This window comes from Cololabis saira, chromosome 7 (assembly GCF_033807715.1).
Source record: "Cololabis saira isolate AMF1-May2022 chromosome 7, fColSai1.1, whole genome shotgun sequence".
Classification (NCBI taxonomy): domain Eukaryota; kingdom Metazoa; phylum Chordata; class Actinopteri; order Beloniformes; family Belonidae; genus Cololabis; species Cololabis saira.
Window position 1 is genome coordinate 36399849 of NC_084593.1, and position 27711 is coordinate 36427559.

A 27711-nucleotide genomic window follows, 5' to 3' on the forward strand; every position below is an offset into this window, starting at 1 on the left:
CTCCGGCCCTATCCGTGAAATCAGACGCTGCAGGAATTTTTGCTCATTCTCGGCGCTGCGGAGAGAGGCTGGAAGGGAGGCTGTCAGAAGTTTCATTCCTGAAATGTCTGCCCCTCAAACCCCAGCGGCTCGTCCTTCATTCCCCCCCCGCCTTCCACTCCTCCGCCTGACATAATAACTGATCTGACAATGGCAGACAGGTGAAAACCTGGGTACAGGGGGAAAAGTGGCATTAGGAAGTCTTTTTATAGAGCAACTAAAGCCAAATAAGCAATCGTTAAATAAGCGCGGCCTTATCACATCGGGGCAGGCGTGACAGTCGGAACTTGGAGGAAGTTCGGGCGCAGACAAAGTTGTAGAGTCAGTCAGAAAAAAGTTGGTGTCGGGGAACGAGCTAAAAATAGGAGAAGTCGTTCCTCCTGTGGAAGGTGGAGGTAAGAGCAGGAAGCTGGGAGGGCCCAGAGCATTTAAAGAGGCTCCAGTGACTCCTTCTATTATCGCTCCTTTTAATCTTCATTTATTTGCAATTCTAATGAGTTTTAAGAAAAGACCCGTGAAGAAGAAGCTGGTGCCGGAGTCTCCGTGGTGCACCACGCCCTCCGTGACTCAGGCAGAGCTGCGTCTGTGTCGGCTGCGGTTTCACGTTGTTTCACTGAAACCTGCACTTTGGTTTTCCGGTTTCTACCACTGCTTCAGCATGTTGATCCCCACCCCCCATGAAAATAAAAAAAAATAAAAAAAACAGAAGAAGAAGAAAGCCAGGGGCTTGTGAGAATCATATGAGAGCTAATATACTTTGAGACGCTCAGCTATTATTTTTATTTCTTTTTTTCAGGCTAAATGTGATTAATTATTAGCGGAGTCCCCGAGGCTGTGAGTATTCATTTCATTTTCTTTTTTTTTTTACATTTCAAAACCCTTCTTTTTATTTAAATATTTGCACTCTCCGAACCATAAAGCATCATTTAAGTTGTGCTCACCGGGGTTTCCTGGCACCACCGGGCCGATCTGGCCCTGGTCCGGCGGGCTGGGACTGGACTCCGGGATGGCGTTGTCCTCGGGAGGCTCCGGCGCCCCAGGGTTCGCTGCATTCGGCACTGTGGGGGGAAGCAAAAAAAAAAACAAAACAAAAAAAACAGTCAGCCTTGACGAGCTCCGTGCACTGAATCACAACGACTCCTGCAACGGCCGGGATTATTTTTATTGTCTTTTGATATATCTTTTTATACGCCGGGAAGGTTATCTTTGCACTGCGCTGAAAGTATGTCAGGAGAGGAGATGAAAGCACAAAAAAGAGGAAGGACGAGTTTGCAAAAACGTCTGTGAAACACGCCAAACATCCCTGTCCTGTCGTAAAAAACGAGCTGGCGTCTACATCAGCAGCTCCTTCAGCAAACACTCCGACAAGCATCTCCGACACGGACGCCTTCACGGGCCCGCCGGACACACACACACACGCACACACACACACACACACACACACACACACAATATACTTACAATACACTTAGGTCTGGCAGAATGGGGGTAAAGTAGTTATATATTAACTTTTTATTGTTTTACATTATTCATCACGTTAAAAGGCCATAATATGCCTTATTTATTGCTCTGGCTTTAACTCTGTGTGGAAGAGGCACATTTCTGAGGGGGAGATAATATGAGGAGGATGGGAGGAGGATGGGGGAGAGCGTGCGGGGGTGGGTGGGGGGTTTGGGCCGCACGAGCTCTGAGGGGAACGCAAAGGAAACAGACAGTTTATCTGACTGTCTGTTGTGATTTCAGCACACACACTTTGAAGTCTTTGTGCTGTAAACACTTGTGGGCTCTCAGTGTGGGTTTTTCTTCCTCGCAAGGGCAGGGCCGAGGACGGTTATATACTATTACCCAAGTCGCTGGGATGGATTCCTCGGCGCCCTATCAGATGCTTTTTCTTGTAGCAGGACTTATCTGCATTTGCCCGAAGGCCCGCTCAAGGGGTGTGTGGACGAAAAATGGAGAGGAGGGTGTGCAGGGAGCTCATTTGTATTCCAGCCCTGATGGGGAGAGTGTGTGTGTGTGTGTGCCTGTGTGTGTGTGTGTGTGTGTGTGTGGCCTCGCACGGGTGTGCGACTGCATAGGCCTGTCAGTTCTGCAGTCAATTTTCTATTTCCTCCCAGGTTTGGCCGACTCTTGAGTTGAGACAAGGAATTACTCGGCTCATGGGACGTCTGGCGAGGGGGAAGAAAATGGCGAAGACAAAGAAGGAGAGAGGAATATAAAGAATAAACACGGACTCTCTCTCTCAATCTGGGCTCCTCTCTCCCCGCTCTAGTCTCTCTCTCCGTGTCCAGACCGCGGCATTTGCTCCGTGCTGATTGCAGCGGCGGTAGCCGTGAGCTGTTGTGCGTTCTCAATAATTGATGAGAAAAGACAGGAGTGAGAAGTGGGAACATTCACGCATGACAGAGGATATGAGAGGACACACTGATCTGACTCACTCGGTGTGCGCCGCCTCAACGCCGTGCCAGCCACTGAGCATGTGCAGGCAGCGCTCTAATGTTCTGACCCATTTTTCTGTGTGTGGCGCTGACATTTCCCTTAGCTATGCAGACAGCAACTACCTCCGAACTGCCAGCCCGGCAGAAGGAGGCTGAGGGGGGGGGGGAGGGGGCGGAGCGAGCCATGGAGGGCCATGATGATGATGATGATGATGATGATGATGGAGTAATAGAGGAGAGAGGTAATGGTGTCAGGAGAGGTAGACGTGGAGACAACACGAGGGGAGAGATGCGTGAGCGGCAGTGAGTCAACACATTTCTAACGAGAACTGTGACACGATGACGACGTGGGCGCACAAGAGCGTACGTTCAAACACTCCGCTTTCACTGTGCTTCTCCTCTTTTTTTTTAACTTCTTACAGCTTTATAGACAAAAGACCAAAATAAAAAAGACATTTAAAGCATAATTAGCGCAAGAGAGTCATCTTTTTGCAGCGACCAAAGTGCCGGAGACAGATGACTCACGACGCCGATGCCCAGGAGTCTTGTCACAGTTAAACGGGAACGCGTTTTAAATATAGCATTAAAATAATGCGCGCATATTTCTCACCGGGGTGAATCACAAAAAATGAAGTCGGCAGCGTTAAGTGCAGAGGAGGAAAAGCGGACATATGGCAGGATCTTGGGGACTTGGCGAGCAGAAGGCGTTCAGCTGCGGAGACGGAGGACATGTGAATGGAGCACACAGTAACATCTGGGGTCAGAACCAAGCAGAGCGCCGGGTTTATTGCGTTTGCTGAAACAAAACACTGCGTTGGTTTGAAGAAAGCACAGCCCACGGCTGAGGAACGTTGTCTGTTTTCCTTACTGATTAATCTGGGGAGGATTTTTTTCTTTGATCTGATTTGAATGTTGTTAAAAATTATTAAAAAAATCCAGAGCACAAGTTTTTCAGATTTCCTCAAGTAACTAATGAAATAGTGGAGGGCCTCCGAAGGGGTTGGACCGGGCTCAACGAAAACGCTAGCAAGTTTTCCTTTTCCTTTCTTCTTTCCCGGATGAATTAAAATGACTAAATTAAAATGAGTCTCGCCCGACGACAGCTGGAAATCGGTGCGGCCCTCCCACGATCCTGAAGGACGAGTAGAAAAGACGGATGGATGGAAATAATTATTGCTGTTAATGACTTTTTGTTTGTAAATTATTAGGTAAAATCTCAAAGTAAAAGCATGCAGCTATAATTACCATATTCTACTTTTTTCTTTTTAATCAAAAATGATGTTGAAAATGGCTGTTGTGTGTGTCGTAATAACATAAATGTTATGATTGCAGTTAATCACTGAGCTAATATAAACTGCAAATGCGAGAACTTCAAAAATATTACATGGTCTATGTTGGATATACATTATTTTTACCCATGTAAAGTGCATTTCTTGAAATTAAAATGTAAATCCTTGATCAATAAATATGCAGAACATAAATCCATGAAATGTGTGAAGTTAAATCTGTTAAATGTTCGTAAGCCGAAAGCAGCCTGTTTCATTCTGCCGTCGCCAGTTAAAACATTTTGAGTTGATGTTTCTGGAAAATTACACTTGACATTTCTGAGCAGTTTATGCAGTGACAATAGCCAGCAGGTGTGAGCGAGTGGCATTAATGGAAGCTTCTTTCAGTTCTCAAGGAGGGGGAAAAAAAAAGATCTTAGAAATTGCACATAGCAGCCGAATCAAAGTTGCTGTCAGCTCTCTAATTTCTCAGAGCCCTTCTTCAAACAGCCACTGGGCTGGATGGGCACGTTATGCATTAAAAAAAAAAAGGAGACATTTAAATCCACCCACAGAAATAGATTTAAAAGTGGTAGCAGCTGGGCCAACAGCATCTTTTTAAAACAGGGTTTTTTAGGGCACACTGATTGTGAGTGACAGCTCACTGTGGACCGTTTTGGGAAACGAGTGCGTGGCTCTGGCAAAGTTGAGGAACAGCCGGGAGCCGTAGAAACAGATCCCAGCTGAGACTAACTTTCCTAGAAGTTGCCTCGAAAAAGGCATTTCCTTTCGACTTTAATTAACGTGAGAATGCAGACAGTTTTTTTTTGTTTTTTTTTTCCCCCCCCTCCTAGTTAATAGTTTAGAGCGAAAGCCTGTGTTGCCTGCGCCGGCGCGGCTGCGTTTTAATTCTGCCCTGCTCTCGCAATCCCATGCTGTCAGATGCTTAAATTGACCTACATGGAAAGATAATGCAGAGCCTGTCTGTTTCTGAGGTGGTTGTGGGCAATTTTTTCTCCGTATCTGCTGAATTTGTTCCCACTCAAACCTTGCTTGCATCAGCATTTGTCAGCTCCTATTCTCCCTCCACTGCCAGGATACACTGCTATCATCCCTCCACTCAACAACATCATTTCTGCTCACAAATTTACAGACACGCACACACACACACACACACACACAGAGTAATGTTCTCAGCGAGTCTCAATTTATTTCTGACATGGTGAGATCCAGCATTTAGGCTGGAATCCGATCACCGTGGTGGGCAGATGTTCCTCTCAGATGGCGATTAGCGTCTGTTTGGGTCAAAACAACCACACTGCAAATGGAGGGAATATTTACAGAGCAACACATCTGTGTACTGTACCCTGTCAAAGCCAGGATATAGATGTCCACGTAGTGAGTATAACTATGTATAATACTCAACTTCGTGATGCAAACCAAATGTTGCGTCCAAGGATATCTAAACAAAGCCCGGCCTGTTTATTTCAAGCATTTTTGGATGACTTACCCCGGCCGTGGACTCGCATAACAATTTTAAACACATTCTCGTCCTATGATTACTGCGCAAGAATCACAAGCCGCACAACATCAGAGACCTTTTCACAATTTGGAAAAAAAGAGTTATTCTACAAAAAGTCATCTGTCACCCGTTGTTATGTCTTCGGGATCCCTTTCTACACAATTTGCAAAAGCTATTCATGGATGAAAAAGAAATTATTTATGTAGCGCGTCGACATTTCCAATAATGCCGGGGCCACGTGGACGAAATCATCCATCATTGCAGAAGCCTTTAAACTTTATATCCCAGCGCGTGCCGTAATAGTAGCTTTTCTTTAGGTACAAATGTAACATCCACCAGTACCAGGCGGGAATCCAATAGCTAATTAATCAGGTCACTTCATCGCGGTGACACACAAATCCTGAAAATCGAAGAGACCAGTCTATGAAGCAGCTCCTAATCATTGATTACTGCCGATAGCCTGATACGAGCAGAGACCCAGTATTTAAAGAGATAATTACTATATATTCCTATGGTCGTACAGTGAAACCTGAATAGCTCCCTGCTGAGTTGTCGTTATCTCTATTAACCGTTCCTAATCTGCAAACCTGGGAATTTAAACTCCTTCTTGCATGACAGCTTTTAAAATGTTCTTTTTCGTTTATCAACCCAGAAAAAAACAACTATTTTGGAAACAGAAAAACAGTGTCACGTAAAGGCCACGCAGACATATTTTAGGATTTATCGGGAATAAATTCACTTTTCATGCGTGATTCTAAAATTTTATGTGCACAGATGGTTACATTATGTTCAATCATGTCATGCATATTTCACTTTATGTACTTTGCACACTAACTCTTGAATGTCTTTTTTTTTTTTTCTCCTGCATTTCGACTGAGCAAATTTCGTCTGATGATGTGACACTGACGTGACAAGATATGACCAAAGGCACGGAAGGAATTCCAGTAAAAGGTCGTAGAAGTGAATAAAAAAAGCTTTTTGGTGAAACCGCTTTAGTCCCAGTGCAGTCGGGGAGAAATATTCCCATTAACTCCAGTAGGTTCAAACGCATTCGTGAAGATAGTTCAGATTCCTTCAGAATGATTTGCACGTAAAGATATTTTTATGCTGCTTTTATAAGACACTGTGATACAATTAAACTGTTTGTCATTGGTTTTGTGTGTTTGTTTATCAAGAAATTAAGGATACAATGTAAAGTGTTACCATTTATTCATGATTTTACTTTTTCTTAACTATATCTTAACTGTCTTTGAAACCCAGAGTTTTCAGTTTAACTTACTTTACTTTTATTTTTAATACGATAAATCCTTTCGTTTTTTTTATTTTTAGCATGGCTACACATAACAAAAATGTTTAATTCTTCAGAAATTAACAAACAAAATGTTTCCACGACCCTGGAGATTTAATACGCTGATACAGCATATTAAATATTAAATTATGGGTTTTTCTGTTACGCATCATGACAGACCAGGAAAAAAAAAACAACAAAAAAAAAACATGCCGACCTAGTTTAATAGGTTTCGCTCGGAGTCGTGAATTTTTCCATTAAATTCATAAAGTCTCATCATCCCGATGTAACTCCAGCTCAAGTTATCCGTGCTGAATTATCAGGAAGCCCTGCAGCACCGATGCAGGAGTCAAAGTCGAAATGGAAAAATATTAACGCTGGTGAACAAAGTGTTTTGTGGAACAACTTTACAACTCCAGAGAGCAGGTCTCTTTGGACAATTCATGCTTCGCACACACGGCCGTAAATGAAAATGTCACACCAAAGTGAAACATGGCTCGGAGGCAGCGGCGCCGCGGCGTGTTCTACATGCGAGGTGAGCGCACGTTTACCTTGCCCGACTTTCATGATGACTTTCATGGCTCGGCTCTTGCAGACGCCTCCCTCCCGGTTCTCCAGGCCCTCGACTGTGCCGTTGGAGGTTGCTGGAGGGGAAGACGAAGGAAGGAGAGTGAAGGACAAGAGAGGGGGTGGTGGGGGTGGGGGGGTGGAGAAGACAGAGGAGGAAGGGGGAAGAGAGACAATGATGACACACCGGTTAATAAGCACGTCCATAACGCACAGAACTAATCAATATTTACGACAAGCCCTGATTAGCTGTTCCAGTGATTAGCACTTCTCACCCTCAATCAGCCACCGGCTCCTCTCAGCGGTGTCTCTCATTAACACAATAAAATGAAGTCAAATGGATGGAACAACATTACAGCCCAGCGAGGGCAGGTGGAGGTGGAGAGGAGGAACATGGTCCGGGCCGAGTGTGTGCGTGCACGGCCGAGTAGTGAGCCGTGGCCCGCGACACTTCCAGCTGCCTCGCCAAGTCCTCCAGCCCATTGCTCCCTCCGGGGCCACATGTGTCGGCCCTCGCTGGTGCTGGACGCTAAAGCTAAAATGCCCCGGGTGTCCATTTATAAATCACAGCGTACGTGTGAGGCTGGCTATCTCGGCTGGTTTTAACGTGCGTGTTCTGCTCCGGCTTGAGAGGGGAGTTTAGGGCGGAGGGTTGTTTATTCAATGTCACAGTCGCTTCACGCACTGTGACACAGTTAGCTGTCTATTTTAGAGCCCATGATAATGACCTAGGGAGACAGAGTGTGACTCTGACCTCAACGCTGAGCAGTTAAGCCCGAGACCGTGTGTTTGTGCATAAATATGTGTGTGTGTGTGTGTCAGTGTGTGTGTGTGTGTGTGTGTGTGTGGGCGTGCGGCTGTGTGGGTACAAGCGATGGCAGCTCTAATTTTGGAATTCCCCAAATGATCTCAATCTCCGCTTCGTCTGGCATTTCGACGCACTCCCTTCCTCCGTCATGCTTTTGTTTCTCTTCCTTGCATTATCCATCTCGGTCTCACTTCATTTAGTCCTTTTTTATCTGCGATATCTGGCTCTACCCCTCCCTTCCCCTCCCTTTCCCTCCCTCTTAACTCAATGACCATCTCCCGGGCTGATTGCTTCAGATGGCACCCTCATTATGGAGAGATAGTATTTGGAGAGGATGCTTATCTAATGATGACACAAAGAGAAGCAAACTTAGCTACGGGGAGGTGGGGGGGGTCAGTTTGGCTAGGCTGGGCTTAAAAAAAAAAAAAAAAAAAAAAAAAAAGCGCGCTAGAGACACTGAAGTGGTTGCTGGCATGGCCTTCGTTGTTTCTGCATGCGTTTACTTGTTTTAAAATGATGTATCCAGCTGTGTTGAAATCTGGCTCTGCAAGCTCCGGAGAAGCTCATCTAGTTGATTCATGTCCTGTCATTCCTAAGTATTATTAATGTTGACATACTGTTGCCCTGTGGGACTTCGGCTTTGTACTTGGGTGAAATTGAAGAAAACTAAGTAATGAATTGGACTAATATTATGTTACATTATCAGATCGCGTCCGGGGCCCTAAACTGCGAGGGGGGAACCGCCGGCTTTTTATCAATGAGGCCAGAGTGTGTGATAATTTGCGAGACTTATCGTGATAACATCATGTCAGGAGCTCTCAGAACAAAATCCCCCTCCCACTTGTAGACTCAACACAACCGATTGAACCAGACGCTGAAATATATACGAGGGGCCGGCGGAGCCAAGTCCTACACGGGAACCAACCGAAAAAAAGAGAGATTTTAAATTTACGTGGGGCATTAATGTGAAGGAACACTTCTAAGTGTGTCCTGTGATTTATGTAGAGGGGTTAGGGTGGGGGGGGGGGGGTTGCCTTTCCTAAAGAGAACATCCAAAGACGAGGAAGGGAAGAGGCCTGTTTCAGGTTTCAGTCCCCGGCGCTGGACCGCTCAGCCGCCGCCACAAGTGCTAACCTCATCTCGGGGATTTTACAGCCAATTTCTTTCTCCTCTTTCAATTCTTTTTTTAATTTACAGGGCCGAGCTTACGCAGAAATTAGCTCTTTGATGATCTCGCTCAAAGGAGGGGGGGGGCTTTGAATAATCTCACTAGGAGCTAACTTTATATCCACTCAGGGAGAGCAAATCTTCGCCTTAACTCACTTCTGTCGTCTGAATTAACTATTTCTTTCGAGCTGGTTCGAACAGACCTCTGTGTTACTGATGTGGCGTAATGATAAGTTGCCCTGAGGGGGCTTCTGTTTAGCTGAACAACTGAGAGAAAGTGGGATTTATAAAGATGAATACTTCACATGTTGCTTGGATTGAGTCCATGTGAAACGACGCATAATTCAAGCCTCCACTGTAGCTGCTGGAAATTCATAATCCGATTAACCGTGTCCAATCGTAACCACATTTCCTTATGTGAATCCTTCCTAAGTATTATTCAAGATGGAAATCGACTACTTGGGACAACTGCTGAGTGCATTCAGAAATGTGTGGCGAATTTTTAAACAAACCTGCAGACAGCTAAGCAGTCCACATTCCTGTTGTCTTTCTGCCGAATAACACTTTATTCACGTTTATCTTGTAAAAGATCAGGAAAAAAGGGTGTCAACGCTGAAAGTCCCGCAACTGTACAACAAGGACACGGCTTTTTTCTCTTTTTTTTTTCTTTAAATCTAAAAGCCTCTCACTCACTCTATCCCCACTCCCTCTCTTTCAATTTTCCCTCCCTCCCTAACCCTCCCGCTCCGTCGTTTCATCCCCGCGTACTGACGTTAATCCAAATCTGGATTTCCAGATATTAAAAAAGCCGACGGTCATGTCGTGTTTTGGAAAGAGGAAGCTAGGAGACTCGGGTATTCCCGTGTGCCCCGGTGGAGATAAAAACACGAGGGGGGCCGAAAAGCGGTGACAGGGCGAAGAGAACAAAGAGAGACTCCCGGTCTGCTGCTAATCATTTAGTGGAACAAACTTGTTCAGCGCTAGCGGTCCGGCGTACCCGGAGAACTGGTCATTGCATGAAGGAATGTTGCTTTTCTCAGATGAAGCGGTTGGCTCCAAAGAAGGGTTTTCTGTATGATTTAAGGCCCTCCATGTGGGTGTGGATCTTTGGCCACAGAGTGACTTGTGGGAGAACAAAAGATCTACAGCTGCTGAAGTCATAAGAGAAACCAGGTGCCAAATGTTGATGTTGGGAAATATCTACAGCACCAACGCTGTAAGCCAAAAGGAAACTTACAGGGCTGGAGAGCCGGCGTGGAGGAAACGCTCCTGTTGCTGAGCTAGACACATGCTACAACCGCCAATTACCTAAAGCATAACAGAGTAACATGTATATGTGCCTGAACACTAGGGATGGGCGGTATGGACTAAAAAATGTATCACCATCATTTCGGGCATTTATCCCGATAACGATTAAAAAATACCAATTCAACTCCACCTTTTCAACTATAAATCTATCTCGCTCTCAGATCCGCCATGTTTGTTACACAAAAACGTATCAACGGGAATTTATCCTTTTTTCTTTCTTTCTTTCTTTCTTTCTTTCTTTCTTTCTTTCTTTCTTTCTTTCTTTCTTTCTTTCTTTCTTTCTTTCTTTCTTTCTTTCTTTCTTTCTTTCTTTCTTTCTTTCTTTCAGGCTCATTTCCTTCCTTCCTTCCTACCTTCTTTCCTCCTTCTCTCTCCTTCCCTCTTCCCTTCCTCTTTTCTCCCTTCCTTCCTCCTTTCCTTGTTTTCTCCTTTCTCCCCTTTTCTTCCTTCCTTCCTTCCTTCCTTCCTTCCTTCCTTCCTTCCTTCCTTCCTTCCTTCTTTTTTCCCTTCCTTCCTTCTTTCTCCTGCTCTCCTTCCTTCTTTTCTCCCTTCCTTCCTTCCTTCCTTCCTTCCTTCCTTCCTTCCTTCCTTCCTTCCTTCCTTCCTTCCTTCCTTCCTTCCTTCCTTCCTTCCTTCCTTCCTTCCTTCCTTCCTTCCTTCCTTCCTTCCTTCCTTCCCGTACGTTGTGGATTTAATAAATCATTTTTACACAAAAACTTTATCAAAGGGAATTTATCATTTTTACCGTGAGATGACAAATTCTTATCGTGAGGAATTTTTTGGACGGTATATCGTGAACGGTAAAATATCGCCCATTCCTACTGAACACTCATTCAGAGCTCCGGTGGACACGGATTTCACCAGGAAAGTCGGGGGGGGTAGAGGGAGGGGGAGAGGGAGGGCAGCTCCCCGAAGGGCTCCGAGGGGAAGAATGGGAGACGATGCAGCCCTGGCTGGTCAACACAACAGGAGCCGAGGCTACAACACGATGCACCGCTCTATATTTATTCTCGGGTCCTGCTAAATGAGGTCACTCAGGTGGTCCTGCTGAATACATTCTCCATCTCCATCATGAATCATCTACTGCTTATTATTCTTGTCTAGCCCCGGGGGCTTGCTTTCATACAGTGCAATGGGTTGTGTGAGTGCGCGCGCGCCGGAGCGCTTGCACGTGCAACATCTGCCCGAAGAACAGGAAGAGGGGGATGGATACAGCCCAGGTGACAGACAGAGAGCAGGTTGTTTAATGAGAAAGTGGATGAGAGGTGACATTCATTGGCTACCTCTCTCTCTCACACACACAGCCCCCTCTCAGCCTTCACAGCATTCAGACTTCCACTTAGACGAGCAGAGCAGGCTCCGACTAGTCACCAGAAGTAATGTCCACATTTCTTAAAAGATCTTTTTCTAAAAAAAAAAAAAGCTAAATACATAAGCAGACCACCATCTGATCACTGACACGGTGCCGAGTGGAAACACACAGAACACAGAGCTGTTTGGTCTACGGGATGCAAAGCAGGAGGCTAAAAAGGTGTGCTTCAGGTGTGTGTGTGTGTGTGTGTGTGTGTGTGTGCATGCATCAAGTAGACCGTCACAATAGAAATGGCTATTTCTCATGCCTGTGATTTCCCTATCTTGAGTTTTGTTTACATTAGCGGGTCAGAAATGGAGTGCTGAGAAGCAAAAGAGAGCCTATTTGCACAAAATATTTCACTCCTGAATGAGCACAGAGAGGGTTAGATTAGGTTTATGTGCCTGATTCCACAGATAACCCTCCCCGGCAGATCTGGCATGCATGCAAGAATGCATGTGCACATACACACACACACACACACACACACACCATACAGACTGAGGTTGACAGACTGGAATAATACTGGGGGTTTTGGATGTTTGCACTTTGAACCTTTTCTAATCCACAGTATTAGGCCATGCCTAAAGCCTGATTATGGTGGAATGAAATGGATCTAAATAGATGTCCCAGCCCATCAGACTTCCATTTTCTTTGTCCCAGAAATAGAAATGGAAATCAGTAATCAACCTCCAACCTCTGGCTTGCTGTCTCTCTCACGTAATCTCGTCCGCAGGTTTGGCGTGGCCGGAGAGAAATTCATTCAGACTTTTCATATCATCTCAGATTAATGCGCTGCGTTCGGTCTGGTGTATGTGTTCGCCCCGCGCTTCTCCTCCTAATAAAACCTGGCAGGCAATATAAAATTGTCATAGCTCCGTTGCTTGACGCACACATTTTTCATGCTATTTTGTATATCCGATATTGAATTTGGGTTCAGACAAATGTGGTTGTGAGTAATGAGGGTGGACACAGTTGATTTTCTCATCTCTGTGTTCGATAGCGGGCCCTTTTGTCACGTTTTTAGTGTAAGCAATGCATCTGATGGCGCTGCGTGCAGCCTGTTCCCAGGAGCTATTTAGCTCAGTGCTCAAGAGAGCACGTGGTGCCGGGGTCTGTGGTGGTTAGCTGTCCGGTCTGCACAACTGTTGCTCGGCTCCCCGCTGCAGCACACAGCCAGAGGGGGAGCTCCTCTACTGCCTCCCGATTACACTCTCTCTCTCCGTCTCTCTCTCTGTCTCTCTCTCCCACACACACACACACACACACACACACATGCAACCACACACAAATGCAGGCATGTAAGCACTCAGGCCCGCAGTCGAAAATACACACTGACATGCGCATGCAGACAAACAAATGAATATTTGCACACACATGCACACGTGCACACGTGTACACACTGCCCTGCCTGTGTAGCCAGAAGATCAGGCAGGGCTTACGGTTCTCCGGCAGCCAAATTACAGGGTACCTCTAAATCCTCCCAGCAGAGAGCACTATGGGATAGCGTGGGGGGGGTGGGGTGGGGGTGGTGCTGGGTGACGGAGGAGAGGGAGGGAGGGGGGAGGTGGTGAGAGGAGGGATGGAAAGAGGAGTGCAGGGTGAGGAGGGGCAGGAGAAGATGCTGGAGATTCTTTTTTTCTTTCTGAAGGCCAGTGTGTGTGTGTGTGTGTGTGTGTGTGTGTGTGTGTGTGTGTGTGTATGTGTGTGTGTGTGTGTGTGTGTGTGTGTGTGTGTGTGTGTGTGTGTGTGTGTGAACTGGAAGGGAGTGAGACTTGATCTGTCTGAAGTGTGCTGTGCGTGCGTGCGTGCATGCGTGCGTGCGTGTGTGTGTGTGTATCTGTGTGTGTGTGCTGTGCGTGCGTGCGTGCGTGCGTGCGTGCGTGTGTGCGTGTCTGTGTGTGTGTGTGTGTGTGTGTGTGTCTGTGTGTGCAGCGGGTGTACGACGGGCACGCAGGCATATGTCTGAGAGGGAGCGTGGAAGGAGGTGATGAAGTGAGGAGTTGAGAGGAGGAGGGAAGCAAGCTCGGTTTGGAAAGAAGAAGAGGTGGGAGGAGATCTCTTTCTGTGCAGCACAAGGAACATATGTGTGTTGGACTGCACGTGCGTGTGCGTGTGCGTGCGTGTGCGTGTGTGTGTGTGTGTGTGTATGTCAGCTTGCTTCGCTCACTCACACTCAGCATCTCTCTTAAACTCTCCATTACGGCCCTCGCTCGTGTTTGTTCTTCGGCTTCTTTGTAACTGCACATATGAGTTCCTGTTCATTGAGTGCAAATGTGTGAATGCATTTGCATTGATCAAAGGTCTGTGCGTGCACGGGGAAACACGCCACTGACAGAAGGAAATGTGTCTGTACGCACACATATGTTTTGGAATACGTTCCTTTCCCAACCTCTTTTTCTCTTTCCCTTACTGCCAGTGGGTTTGCACGTGTGTGGTCCTTTACCATCAGTCAAAACAGTCCCAGATTACTAAGCAGAAAGGTTGAGCATTATAGCCGGCATCACTGGACTGGTGCTTGAAGACTACTTATGACAGCTTTTAACCTCTGCAGAGGACCTGTCAGCAGCTCCCAAAGTGCCTTTGTGTCTGTATCCGTGAGACTCTGCCTGTGTGTGTGTGTGTGTGTCAAGACTCAACCTGCAGTCGCGGGGAGATTCTGCTTCATTTAGCTGCAGGTGTCTGTGTGTCACCTCTACGGTGGATCCGACGGGGCAGAGCTCTTTCACTGCTGCACTTTCCATTCTTCATTTCCCAACTCAGCATGCTGCAAAAGCCCCGTGCTCTCATACGCTGCACAAAACTTTCCCTCCATCATATCCACACAGGCTCACACAAAGACAGAGGGGAACATTGTCCTGCATGCACACACACACACACACACACACACACACACACACACACACACACACACACACACACACACACACACACACACGACAGCCCATCATGCACTCAGTGCACATGGTAGAAATTTTCACATACACAAACCCACTCCCAGACACAAACAAGCAAAAGTACGCCTAAGCACAGGGCGCGGGCCGTCTGTTGGATCAGTTGGAGATAAAGGATGCAGAAGAACGGGAAGACCTTGGGGAGCGGAGCAAGTCATCTGTCTCAAACACGAACAGACTGAGCGCGCTCCGACATGACATGATGTGGCCAGACTCATCTTAGGCCACATCGCATCTCGAGCCTCTCCCCTTGCACTCTCCTGCCACGAGCCCCCGCCCCGACTCCACACACCACCGCACACAGCCTCCCGTCCACACACACACACACACCGACACAGACGTGAGTAGCGGTGGCTCGAGACGAGCTAGCGCGCTTTCGAAGCTGAAACCCACATAATCTGACAGGTGTCCACTGGGGGCCGGCAGAATTAGGATCTCAGTCAACTGGCACATTAAAAATGTAACCTGAGGCTGTGGGGACACGCGGGCTTATAAAACTATAAGTACATAGCATCAAAGTTATGCTAAAGGAACTCCAGCACCCATCACGCCAACATTAATCTCGTGATCATAACAAGTGTAATTGAATTGTAAAGCTCATGCATACCTTGGACTGAATTGCCCCTGATAGGGAACATATTTAGACAGCTATTTTAACATTACCAGCAATTTCAGCTCTAATATTTTCTGCTGTTTGGAGAACTTTGCAAGTGGCCCACACAAGCTTCTCTAATGACAGACTAAGTTAATTGGCAGTAATGGCTCCTTTCACCGATATAATCGAGCTGCAGCCGCCGAAAACCTCCGCAGTTTAGCACAAATCACTCGCAGATTAAAAAACTGTGAAAAAGAGCCTGCAGACCTGGCCCGGACCGACTGCTTGTGCCTATGATGGCCTCCAATAGCGCGCAACTAAATGCAAAAGTGAAGTCATGTAGATTAAAGGAAAGAAAACGCAACAACCTCGGAGGTACGTGACTTGTTTTTTTTCATTTTGTTTGTTGCGACCGCGTTGTTCTCCGTCATTATTCTCAAAAAGCCGGCCGCACGCATGTACTCGCATGAACACCCGCGGATGCACGAAACCCAACAGGTTAAGAAGTCGCGTGCATGCAGTACCCACACTCAGACGGTGCACCATTTGACTAATAGCAGCTGAAATGTTGCGTGTTTGGAGAAATAAGTCAAGGAGAAACTGGGTCAAAGAGAGGGGGAGAGAGAGAAAAAAAATGTAATTTCACCTCCATCTTGGGGCAAGTTAAAGGTTAGGAGGGATGCAACACTTGCCGAGGCACAGGCACAGTCTCAAAAGCTCAGAAGCTAAAGGTTAATATTGTTCATGTGGGAGTCGCCGCGTTGCCGTTTATCTCACTTTCAGCCATTATGTATGTGCAACACGGGGCTTGTTTACAGCTTACAGTGTTTGTACTTAACCACAAACACACAGCTTCATCCTTGGTAAAAGCCCAGGGGGAACTCGAGATTAGTGCTTCATTAATCCCATCATGGTCCCAGTTTTCCTTTATCACAGCAACACGAGGTGAGATTCATCTGGGGGTTTGCTGTTTTCTTCAAAACAGTTGACCGGTAATCTCCGGCCACCATCAGTCAACGTGATTTCTACTCCCCGTAAATCAGCTCTTGCTTTTATCTCCCTCGCTTTCTGATCCGGCCTCGTTTTGTTATGAGATGCTTTTGGTTACTGTTGCTACATCATATTAAAATATCCTTTAAACAGCTTTGCCACATCCCCTGGTCAAGATCATTCAGGGAAGTTATACACAAAGTAATGGAGCATATTATTCAATTTCATTCTCTATTAACCCCCACCTTACACCAGGCAGAGCTGGGACGGTGCCAAAGACGGGAGACTGCTGTAAAAATGTCCACAAATTTCAAAACAGGAATCACTCATTAAGTGAGTTCAACATGCAGGATAACTAATGCGTAAATGAAAGAGGGGGTCCGTGGGCCGGTGTCGGATGAGGCTGGATGCCTCTCACAAACTGAAAGTTGCCACGGATGATGGTGTGATGAAAAGTGAACCACTGGAGGCAATATTCCTTCACTTCAGGAAAGATTGCTACGGAAAAAACATGAAGATGAGCTAATTTACACAAATGATTGATGTTCGGTGACAGCCATCTGCTCTGCCTCATGATGCTTTTCAGTAAAGTTCAGTCTAGCCACAAATTTATTCATAATAAAAGTCTTAAAAATGTAATTTAGCGTCCGACAGAAAAACTTTTTTTTTGGGTCATTCCTTAAAGTATCCTGTGGTCCCTCTGATTTCTCCGAGAGCCATTCGTTAGCTCCCTTCTGTCTTCGGCTGGTAAAAATACGTCCCCTTGTTTTCAAGTTTTTGCTGTTATTTTTGTTTGTGGGCTGCAATCAGAGAAAAAAAGTTCTGACGGGCGTTTTATACAGACTGTCATTACGGTAAGACAAACCCATCAACACAGCATTTCTGCTGCATTGAAACCTCTTCTTTTTGGTACTAAAGCTCTATTTGTACATACTCAGCACAAAGCAAACTATGGGTTTATATAACTATTAACTAAAGATAACTGTTTATTGTTGTTTTTTAAGTGCTCACAAGGAGAATCGCTCCCTTTATCCCGTTATATTGCCCTGGAAAACGTTTGAATGAGTGTAAATGCCTGTAGTTACTCCCTAAGTATTGTGGGTGGTGTTGGTATTGTCAGATCACAGATGTGTAATCGGCCGACAGATGCACACACAGATCTCTCGGTGAGCTTGTTCCTCAGCAGGAGGCTCATTGAAGTTTTCACTCTTGCTTCATTTGCGGTGATAATGACACGAGGTGAACCAGGGTTCACTCGCCAAATCCCGGCGGATGATGAAGGTGATCCTCTCCGTCTTTCCTTTTTTTGTGGACTTTTTACAAAGCTGGTTCGGGGACTCTGGACTCCATGAGAGGAGTCGCCCTCATTGATCCACCCGAAGATCCACGGGGCCACAAATCAGCCGGCGCCGCCTGATAACGGGGCCGCTGGAACAGATCGGAATGCCGGGAGAGATAACGGTGGCGTGTCAAAGGCCAAAAGGATCCAAAAACCTTGACTAACTGAGTGAACTCCTTCCTGAGCGAAACCAGAGCTTGAAGCCGGAGCGAGGATTCAGCGAGCATAAACTATCCCCAAAAAGCTCTCAGCACGCTCTCTGGTGCATGTAAAATAAGAGCTCGCGGGGGGCCGCGCGCGTCTTTGTCTGCCTTTATGTAAATGCGCTTGAGTGCGTATGTTTGTTTGTGTGTGTCCAACGCCATTCTGCTTCTGTGTGTTCGACGTCTTCTGTATATCAATTCATCTTCCAGAAAGAGGAGCTTCGTTCTCGCTGACCTTTTCAGTCTGGCCTCCGGAAGACAGTTATGACAACTGAGTCGGCCTTGTGTTGCTCGCCACAAAAGCGCATATCAACAACTCCAAACAAACAAACAAATGATAATCCTTTTTACGGCAGGCTCAGGGCTTTCTAGCCCAAACAGGCAATGCGATGCAAACCTAATCAGGCAAGTGCGAGGGAATGGTGCCGGTGGAAGGACGAGAAAATTACATTTTTATACTTTTTTCTTCTATTTTTTTCTCACCAATAACGCAGGGATGAGCAAAACCCTCCCATCTGAGAGGTGGGAGGAACCGACACCTGTGCCTGATAAACACCTCGGACAAATCACTGCCTAATTTTGTACGCAGTAAAACTGAGTGCAGACAGACAGCAACGCTGGTGAGACGGGCTGAGAGAGAAACGGAGTGTACTTGTTAGAGACGAGAGAGTTGATGTCATCCCATCTGTTGTGGGAAACAAAGTCTGCAAAAGGAGGAACAAAGACAGAGATAGGTGTGTGGGTGTGCACATGTCCCTGCCACTGTTCATCTGTGTGATTTCTCTCCTCGGTGCCGATGTGTGGGCCCGTGCATCCGATGCCCTGGGGGAATATCCTTTACCTGCTAACATGAAGGCGATCTGACTGCAGCCAGCACCGTTTAAGCACAGAGCGGCCCTGATTCCCGGTGACAAACGCGCACGCCGACACTGAGAGACACATGCTGACACGGGGGCAGATGTATAATGGATGGAGGGCAGGATGAAGCTAATGTGTAAAGCGCCAGAGCTCCCAGCGCGGCTTCAGACCGCGGCGAGGCTGCTCCAGCTCTGAGGCCTGGGCTGCAATGCAAGATGCAGGAAAAAGAAACACTTTTCCTCCCTTCCTCTGTTATTCGCCAAAACCCCAATCAGAGAGCAGAGCAGACCACAGAGAAAATGCTGCTGATTACATCCCAGCGCACACAAAGCCAGCAGTGGACGCGCGCGCCCCGACACACGCGCACGTACCCGCTGATTACATCCCCTCCTTGTGCTTCTCTCTCCTCATCCCTCGGTGTCGGTTACACGGTAAACCCGCCCTGATCGGGGATCACAATTCTTCTGGCACCGGGGTTCGGGAGCTTAACCCCCGGCCCGGCAAACCGGGAGAGAGAAAGAGAGCTCCGAAACCCACGTATCCCCCCCTTACACAAATAAACAGCTACAACACAAAAATGTCGGACCCACTCGAAACAATTTCCTGAAGGATCTGTCACCGCGCGGGAGAGGAGTTAGGAGGGCGGAGATCGGAGGAAGGGAGAAAATAGGTGCAATAGCAAAGGTGGGGTGAGAAACAGATTAAGTTGCAAGAAAAAAAGTGGGGATAGAGGAAGAAACGTGGCTCAGGGCTTAGAACGGAAGATAAAACTCTGCAAGAACTGACTGCAAGAAAAAACTGCCTCAACTAAAATGCAGCCCATGTTTATTTGAGGACATGTTTCCTTCTCTGCAGCCATCCATCATGGCATGCACGAACCCTGACAGCACACACGTGGCACCTGTGGGACTGCTGACTGAAAATATCTCGTGCTCAGCTGAGCTGCAGCTCTGTTGAACGTGAATTAACCAGTGCACAATGCATGAATTAGGCAAGAAAGCTGTGCAGAGATGGATGTGAGTGAGCACATTGTGTTTCTGTGTGCTCATCTATTCTCATGCTCATGTGAGCTTATGAGTACATATAAACATACACACACACATAAATATATAAATGTATATTTGAATTTGCTTATGTGGCTTCCTGCTTATTTCTGCTTGTGTGTTTGTGCACACACACGCCTCTTCTCTTGTGTGTTTGTCTGCTCCTGTTACTTTGTTTGTGTGCCTGTGGTCGTGCTGGAATGGAACATGAACATTTTGCCACTGAGCTGAATTCACAGAAGCGGGCTTGGTCCTGGCCTGCAAAGTAGTATTTAGACTCTGTATTTATGCGCTGGATAACCGCAGAAATCTCTATCGCCGCCTTGTGATTCATGTTTGTTTGCTTTGCTCAGAACTGATTTGATTCCATCACGGAGCTACTTTTTCTCTCTCTCTCGCCCCCTCCCAAATGTTTTCCCCCCTCAGAAAATCTTCGCGCCATACCCGTCCAGAGTTTCATCAGCCGGCTCGGGTTGCAGCTGACCAAGCACGCGGCGGTTTCCATCGCAAAAGATGCGACATTAAATCTAACAGCCTTGATAATTATACGTCCATATTTTACCGATGATTTTGTGTAAACAAGTCCGGGCTCCGGCGCGCAGAGAGGCGGACTCCGTGGCAGGCCCTGGCTGAGGGTGCCGCTGAGTAGCTGTCGGAAAACAAAGCCATTTCAGAGTGTGCCCTGGAAAATACAAACCACCGCTCCAGCGACGGTGGAGAGGGAGAGCGCGAGCTCCGGCTGACAGACAGAGAGCTGTGATTTGACTTAGGTATTGGCCAGAGAAGAAAGACAGTGAGAATATGTGTTGCTGGCAAAGCAGAGAGCAAAAAACAACCTCAGACATCTCAGATGGAAAGGAAAATATGTACTTGCAGAGTCTTTTAGATCATGGCCTTTTCATTGTTCTGTTCAGTGCATATTTATGTTTAAACCATCGTCCAGCATTACTGGCCTTCATGGACAATGAGGTTCATCTTCTCCTGTCCTACATTTACTTTCCCCTTAATCACCGCAGACTCCAACCGTGCATCTAACCAGCAGCCTTCAGAAGTACCCTCTCCTTTTTCTCCTTTTGCCTAAAGCTATTTCAGAGTTGCAGAAGCACAGAGATGCATAGCGGATGGAATTAGGGAAATCCAGGAAACTACTTTCAACAAATGAAGATTGCTTTTAGAGAAAAAAGTTCCTCTGCAAATCAGTTTGCGCTAGTCAAGGGGAGGTGAAGGAGAAAAAAATAATCAACAATGCTGTTATTTCAGTCTGCTTTGCGGTTTCTGGAGGTCTGTGTGCTGAGAGAAGGATCTGAGCAATCAGAGGAAGTAACTTGAACACGGACCTCCCACATAGGCCTGTGTTGAAAAAATCGATTCCCCAATTCTAAATCGATTCATATGTCTAAAGATCGATATTTATTTTTTTTATGTATTTTTTTTTCCTCATTACATTACAACTTTTGTTTATTTTTTTGTTTATCCCCAAAAAAGGAATGTTTTGTTGGACATGAGAATAACTGGTGCCATGTTTTTGCCTTTAAAAATGTTTAAAGGTATGAAAACATTAAAGTGTTAAGTTATAATTGCATAAATTGTCTATATTTCATTACTTTATATACTGTCTTGGGGTTACATTTGCAGTTCTATCAGCATTCTGGGAGGTGATTGGTCCTTACAGCATCATTAGCTGCCAATACTTGCTGTTTAATCTCAATATAAAACTGGTAGTAATATTTTGCATAACTACAGTCTACTATATAATTCATGCAACAGCTCAAAAAACAGTTTTAATAACACTAACCCAAATCAATATCGGAATCGAATCGGATCGAATCAAATCTTGATAATCGATTCTGAATCTTAAGAATCGGAATCGATCCCCAGCCCTACTCCCACACTACCTGGACGCATGTAAACTCTGAAACGTGAGAGCAGAAAAGGAGGGTTTGAGGAGCGCAAACAAGAGTTGACGTGATGAGGGAGACGGAGAGGGAAGGCCTCGCATGCATGCAGGATCAAATATTCTAATAAGATAAGCGCGGAGCACAGCTGAGGAGGGATGAGTGTCTGCGTTTGCAGCCGACTAATTGAGATGAATACATGAATATATCAGCTTCATCTAGCAACGACGGGCTCCGTCGTAACCAATGGTTACCATTCACTTGTACAGCCGTGTGAGCCGCCCTCTCTCCGAGTCCTCATGCCACCCCCAACTCCCCTCCACTCTAAACAAACTCCCCTGTAATAAACGAAAGGCAATAACCAGCGACAATAACGCTGTGCCTGCTAACCCTCACTGAATGAAATATCCAAAGGAGAAGTAGCTGGGGCAGCCTGGGTAGATTTGCAAAGCAAGCACAAAGTCATATATTACACTGGCGCACTAATAAACACTGGGCTATACTGACTCACAAGGGGGTTAAATCTCCTTATCCCAGGCCAGACCGCTCCAACGGCGCTAACCTGACCTGTTGGCAGCGTTTACTCCGCTAAGGCTTACTGATTAGCTGCTGTAAACGCACATCCGTAACATAAATAACACTTATATTAGTCTATATGCCTTGTTTTTTGCATTTGTGAAATATAAAATCCTTCTGATATGAAAGATCTTTCACTAATTGAGACGCGTTCTTTCATAAATTCACACTTTACAGCGGTTGATGCACTTTTATGAGCTCTTCATAAGTGCAGGATCAAAAGATGCAAAGTGACAAAACTGGATCTGTTAAGACCATTTTCGGAGCCTTTGAGATGTTTCCCTCTTCTATATGAAGAAGTCGGGTCAAATTGTTATTTCAAGCCTTGTCTGTATTTTTATAATGACATCCCTTTAAAAACATCCTTTGTTCTTTACTGAGAACAAGCACATGGGAGAGTCCAAAAGCGGTGCATGAGGAAAATGCTGCACAGTGTCTCTTCTTGCTACTAATTAAAATATTTCAGTGTGATTTCACAGATGGGGTTCCCAGATGTTAACTGTTAGCTTTTCTCAACAAAACCCCATCTAATTGGGAGTTTTTTAAAAGTAAGGTCTTTTTTTTTTTCCTTTTAGCATCCTTATAATCTGAAAATCAATACGACTTTGACTTGACAACTGCCTTCTTTTTTTGGAAAGTGGCTGTGATTTGATTATGATAATTCCATCTTAGATGACATTTAACACGTTTTTCCTGAGCAGATTAGTGTTATTACGCTGAATGAAATCAAGCTACGTGCCCGTCAGTGCCTTGCTTTGCGTGCAACGCTTAATTTACACGTGTGCTTCTGTCTTCCACGCTCACAAAAGCAGCCCTTGCATTATTCCAGCGAGCACCTGCGTGGGAGCGCGCATGTGCACATATCAGGGAGCATCCTCTGCAAATGTAGGGCAGGGGAGGGATCCTGCGATTGGCTGAAGCCAGGGCAGAGAGAGATGTCAACTTTGACCTTCAACTCCCCCTGGAGCAGAGATGGACCGGAAGAGATCGACATGTACAGCGGGAGAAAGGCAGGGCTGGATGCACGCTGTGGCCCCGTGGAAGGGAATTGTGTCGGGGGGTTATTTGGATGCTGAGGTGTTAAGCGTGTGGGCTGCCGAGGAGGAAATAGCAGTGAAAGAGAGCAGAGCCTACGCTGAGAAGCATGAATTTTACATTTGCCGATATGCAGCATGCATCCTAACCTTAATCCTGTGAGGTGAGCGCTGCAGAACGGGTCGCGCCGAGCAAGTCAGATAGCATCTAAGGCTTTGTTTTTCAAAAAAACTAGGTCAGCTACTCAGGAAATGAAAACGGTCTTATTCCCCGATTTGAAAGAGAGCAAAAGAGCCTATCAGTTCCTCTTTGCTTTTTCCCGAGTCAATAAACATTGGAAGATCCGTGAAGACGGACCCGAAAGTCAAAGAAAGTACGCATCAAGAATAAACTCAACTTCTGTGTTTTACTGCGAGTGGACATTATGTTGTGCACTGAGGTGAGACAGAGTGTGCTCCCCTGCGGCTCTGCTCTGCCGAGGAAGTCTGCATGTGTCAGAGTCCGCGGCGGTGCGCTGCTATGGAGAGTGACAGCTGTCAGGAGAGATCAGGCTTACCCCGCAGGAAATAAGGGAGAAGAGAGGTGCATCTCGACATGCTGCCTCTGTTTGCCGCTCGCCAGCCTCGCCCATTCCCAGAGACGTGTCGCCCCCTCTAACCACAGAAAACCAGCCACCGAGCAGCCGGCTGATATTATTTCAATGAGGGATGAATATGTGAGAAAATTGAGAATTTTCTTTTGTTTTTTTCATTTCCTCTCACGTCCTTAGGCTTTATAATTAGCTAGACACAACCCCAGTTGAAAAACACTTGCCAGTATTGAATAAAAACTTGCAGAAGCAACGTGTGAAAAGCTATGTGCAGCTTAGTATCCAACAGCTCGGAGGGCGATCTTTAGCAACAACAACTTGAAATAGACGTTCTCTGCATAATGCTATCGGTCTCTCACATCTCTGTGAAGGAATTTTGGCCTCCTCTCCCTAACAACATGGCTCCAGTTCATTGAGATTTCCAGCCGGTCGTTCATGCGCGGCCCTCTTAAGGCCCACCGCAGCATTTCGGTCGGGTCAAGGCCTGGACTCGGACTGCGTCGCCGCAACGCCCTCATTCTTTCCTCTTCGGGTATTCTCTTGTAGATGTGCCGTTGTGCTCTGGATCATTGTCCTGTTGCGTGACCCTATTCTGGCCGAGCTTCAGCTGTCAGACAGATGGCCTCATATGTGGCCTCATATTTGACTCTGAAATACTTTGGAGTTTGCGGTTGGCTCGATTGCTGCAAGGTGCCCAGGTCCTGTGGTTGCAAAAACAGCCCCAAATTATCCCACCTCACCGCTGCGCCTGACAGTTGGTATGAGGTGTTTGTGCTGCTATGCTAAGTTTGGTCTTCACCAAATATGGGGCAGCGTATTACAGCCAAAAAAATCTCCACTCTGGCCTCGACTGCCCGACTTCTGTTCCAGGAGTTTTGTGGTTTGTTAAGATGCAACTTTGCGAGACTAAATTGCGCCGTCATGTCATTTTTTCTCCAGGCAGCCCGTCCAAAAACCAGCCGTACTCATCCTGCCCTTCCCTAATTGTCTTGTCATGAACTTCAACATTTTACATGCTAACTGAGGCCCGCCGCTTCAGAGCTGTAGCGCTTTTTTTCTTTCTTTCTTCCTTTTTTTTTTTTTTAAATCTCGGAGCGTTTGCACGGATTGACCTCAGGTTAAATTTGCTGAGGCGGCCGCTTCTGGGAAAGCTGGAAACTTTGTTGAATGTTTTTCAACTTGTAAACAATCATTCTCACAGTGCAATTGTTTAAAAATGGCTTTATAAACCGTCTTTAATAAAAGCAACAAGTGTCTCCTCTCTAAGCCCTATTGTTGGTTTCATTACTCCTTAGTTCATTGTGTTAACTCATGACTGAATACTGAGGACCAGCAACACGTCTGCAGCCCTGGCGATGATAAGTTAATCTAATACGTGTTGATTGGCAGCACCTGGCTGTTTCTTACCGTTAAATTCCCATTCTTCACACATTGCATCTTCATTTTGGCTTCATTTTTCTTGAACAAGCAACGACACTGTGTAACATGTCGAGTGCTGGTCATCTGTCGGACTGAAAGGGGCGGCGCGTTCTTCCCATGGCCGCATAAAGACTTGTGTGAGTTTGCATATTTTTGCGTACGGTTTTTATGGAAAAATGTGCCTTGCCCCGTCTCTCTCTCTCTCTCTCTCCCTCACTCTGTTGCTCATTTTACCCATTATATATTTTTTCCCCCTTAAAAGCCTCCTGTCTGGAATCAGCTCTCTGCTCACCCTGACCACAAAAACACAGCAGAGCCATTTTCCTCACAAACAGCTCATTCGATATCCTGTGTTTAGACAACACAATGAAATACAACCGGCGCGGGGGCGGGAAGGTGTATGTACAGACATGCATACGTGTGTGTGAGTGTGTGTGTGTGGGTGCACAAAAGGGGCGGGGGGTGCTGATGGACAGCACAAGCTGGTGCTGCTCTGGACTTTAGATCAGTGCTGGGTTATCATGACTGACCCCCCTGTGGTTTTTTCCGTGACCCCCTCGGCTATGCATTTTGACCTTTAACCCTCCCCCCGTGACTCCCGTCAGAGCTGCGCTGGGATGGACGGGACCGGGTGGACGGGGATACCCCGCGGTGACGCAAGGGCATGGGATAGACACACAAACGAACGCACACACACAAACACAGACCATTTGCTGCTTGCTTTACCCCCACACCTTTTGTTGCTTATTTAGCCCCACAGGAAAAGCAGAACCTGCACGATTTGGGGGGAGCGGTGGGGGGGGGGGGCTACAGATGATATAGGAAAAGACCAAGTGAGCTGGAGGCCAGCGGGGGATAAGGGGGGTAAAAAAGGCAGTAAGATTTGGTGGAATGTCCGCTTCCTATGCATCTTCCTCTCATCTCAAACGGTCTCTGTCAGGTTGAGCCGTTAATCAGAGCAGATAAGCCGGGTCTTTATAGGCAGAGCAGATTTATACCGCTCTGCTGTCTGAATGGACCACATTCCCAGCAGAGACGGTGGGATAATGCTCTCACGTCTAGGTAGGGCTAAGCCGGCCTGAAGTGGCCTCGACATACGCACACATCCCCGCGGACGCCGCGCTCACCGGCCCTCTCCGCGTCTGCACACGATATTCACGAGCTGCTACAATACAAGGCCATTATCTTAATGATAAATAAAGTGCACTTTGTTTCATGCACGGGCTGCAAGGGGGATGGATAAAAGATGCTCTCCCTGTTTGCAAAGGAGAAGCACATTAACATAATGCCAAGACAAATACTATATCCGATTACTGCTGACATGCAAATGTTCCGGTTTACGATTTTAATAATGATCCACCATCAGGGTGGATCCTGCGAGACAAGCCTCCCTTGTGAAGGATTTACAACTGGCTCTCGTTACGGCTTTACCGTCGGGAACGCCGTGGAGAGAGTTTAAAGGATTCTTCCTGTTTGCATGAAAAACACATCAGCAAGCGCGCCGTAATACGGCAGAGACACCAGAGGCTGTTGCATAAAAAACAAGTTGAACTTACAGTAAAGTTGACTCGTGCTTTAATGTTGAAACCGACTGCAGCCAGGCTGCATGCCCAGGCACATGTCACAAATAAAAGTTGGTTCAAATATTCATGATGTAACCAGGACACAATATGTGGAGCAGCTCTGCAGGCGGGACGGCTTGGAGATCGTTAAAGATGATGCCAAATACAGTATACCCAAGGTGTTTTTCAAAAAAAACAAACGTGGGTGTAACACGGCTCAGAGGAATATCGCTGGGAGCCCACATGACACGCTGCCACAAGAGCGGCTCCTGGAAACCGTCGCTTGATAACATCACAAGCGTCATGCTCCCCTGCATTCTGGGAGAGTTCACAAATATCGATCGAGCCTCTACAGATGAAAAGAAAAATGTATGTGGGAAATAATTATGAGCACAGTGAAAAAGAGAGAAAAAAAACAAGCTGTTTTTGAAAATAAAAGTTAAAGTAGCGGTATACATATGCCACAGCATTTCAAAACTTCACCTCCGCAGAACCCGCATCCAGGGAAATATGATAAGGGTGGATGAATGTTTCAAGGCTGTCATTAAAATTCAACAATAGCAGATCACTTTTCTTATGTTTCATCAAACAATGTAGCACATTAAGCTGCATTCGTGTTGGTCGGCCCATGTTTTCTCCAAAGGCAGGAGAGCTTTCACTGATTTCTCCCTGCGACAGCCATGCTTTGGTAAAAACGCTGCTTGTTGCATATTAGTTCAGATGCTGCATTTCTAATTCCATCAGTGTTTGTAACAATTGCACTGTCTTGAAATAAATAAATAAATCAAGAACTACAAGTTAGGGAAGAATCAATTACGCAGACGTGGGACGGACCCCCGACTGGCAGCATCCTGAGACGGCTCCGACCACAACACAAGCTAAATTACTGCAACATATAAC

At 46.3% G+C, this 27711-nt stretch overlaps 1 protein-coding gene across 1 annotated transcript in view; it reads right to left on the reverse strand.

Annotated features, from left to right (window-relative positions):
• efnb1 (ephrin-B1) overlaps positions 1 to 27711 on the reverse strand; it is a 60094-nt gene that overhangs the window by 3685 nt on the left and 28698 nt on the right. Inside the window, exons 3-4 of the mRNA XM_061725780.1 lie at positions 7104 to 7196; positions 981 to 1097 (exon numbers count right to left, since the gene is read on the reverse strand). Coding sequence (XP_061581764.1) covers positions 981 to 1097; positions 7104 to 7196 — 210 coding nt within the window. The remainder of the gene's footprint in view (positions 1 to 980; positions 1098 to 7103; positions 7197 to 27711) is intronic.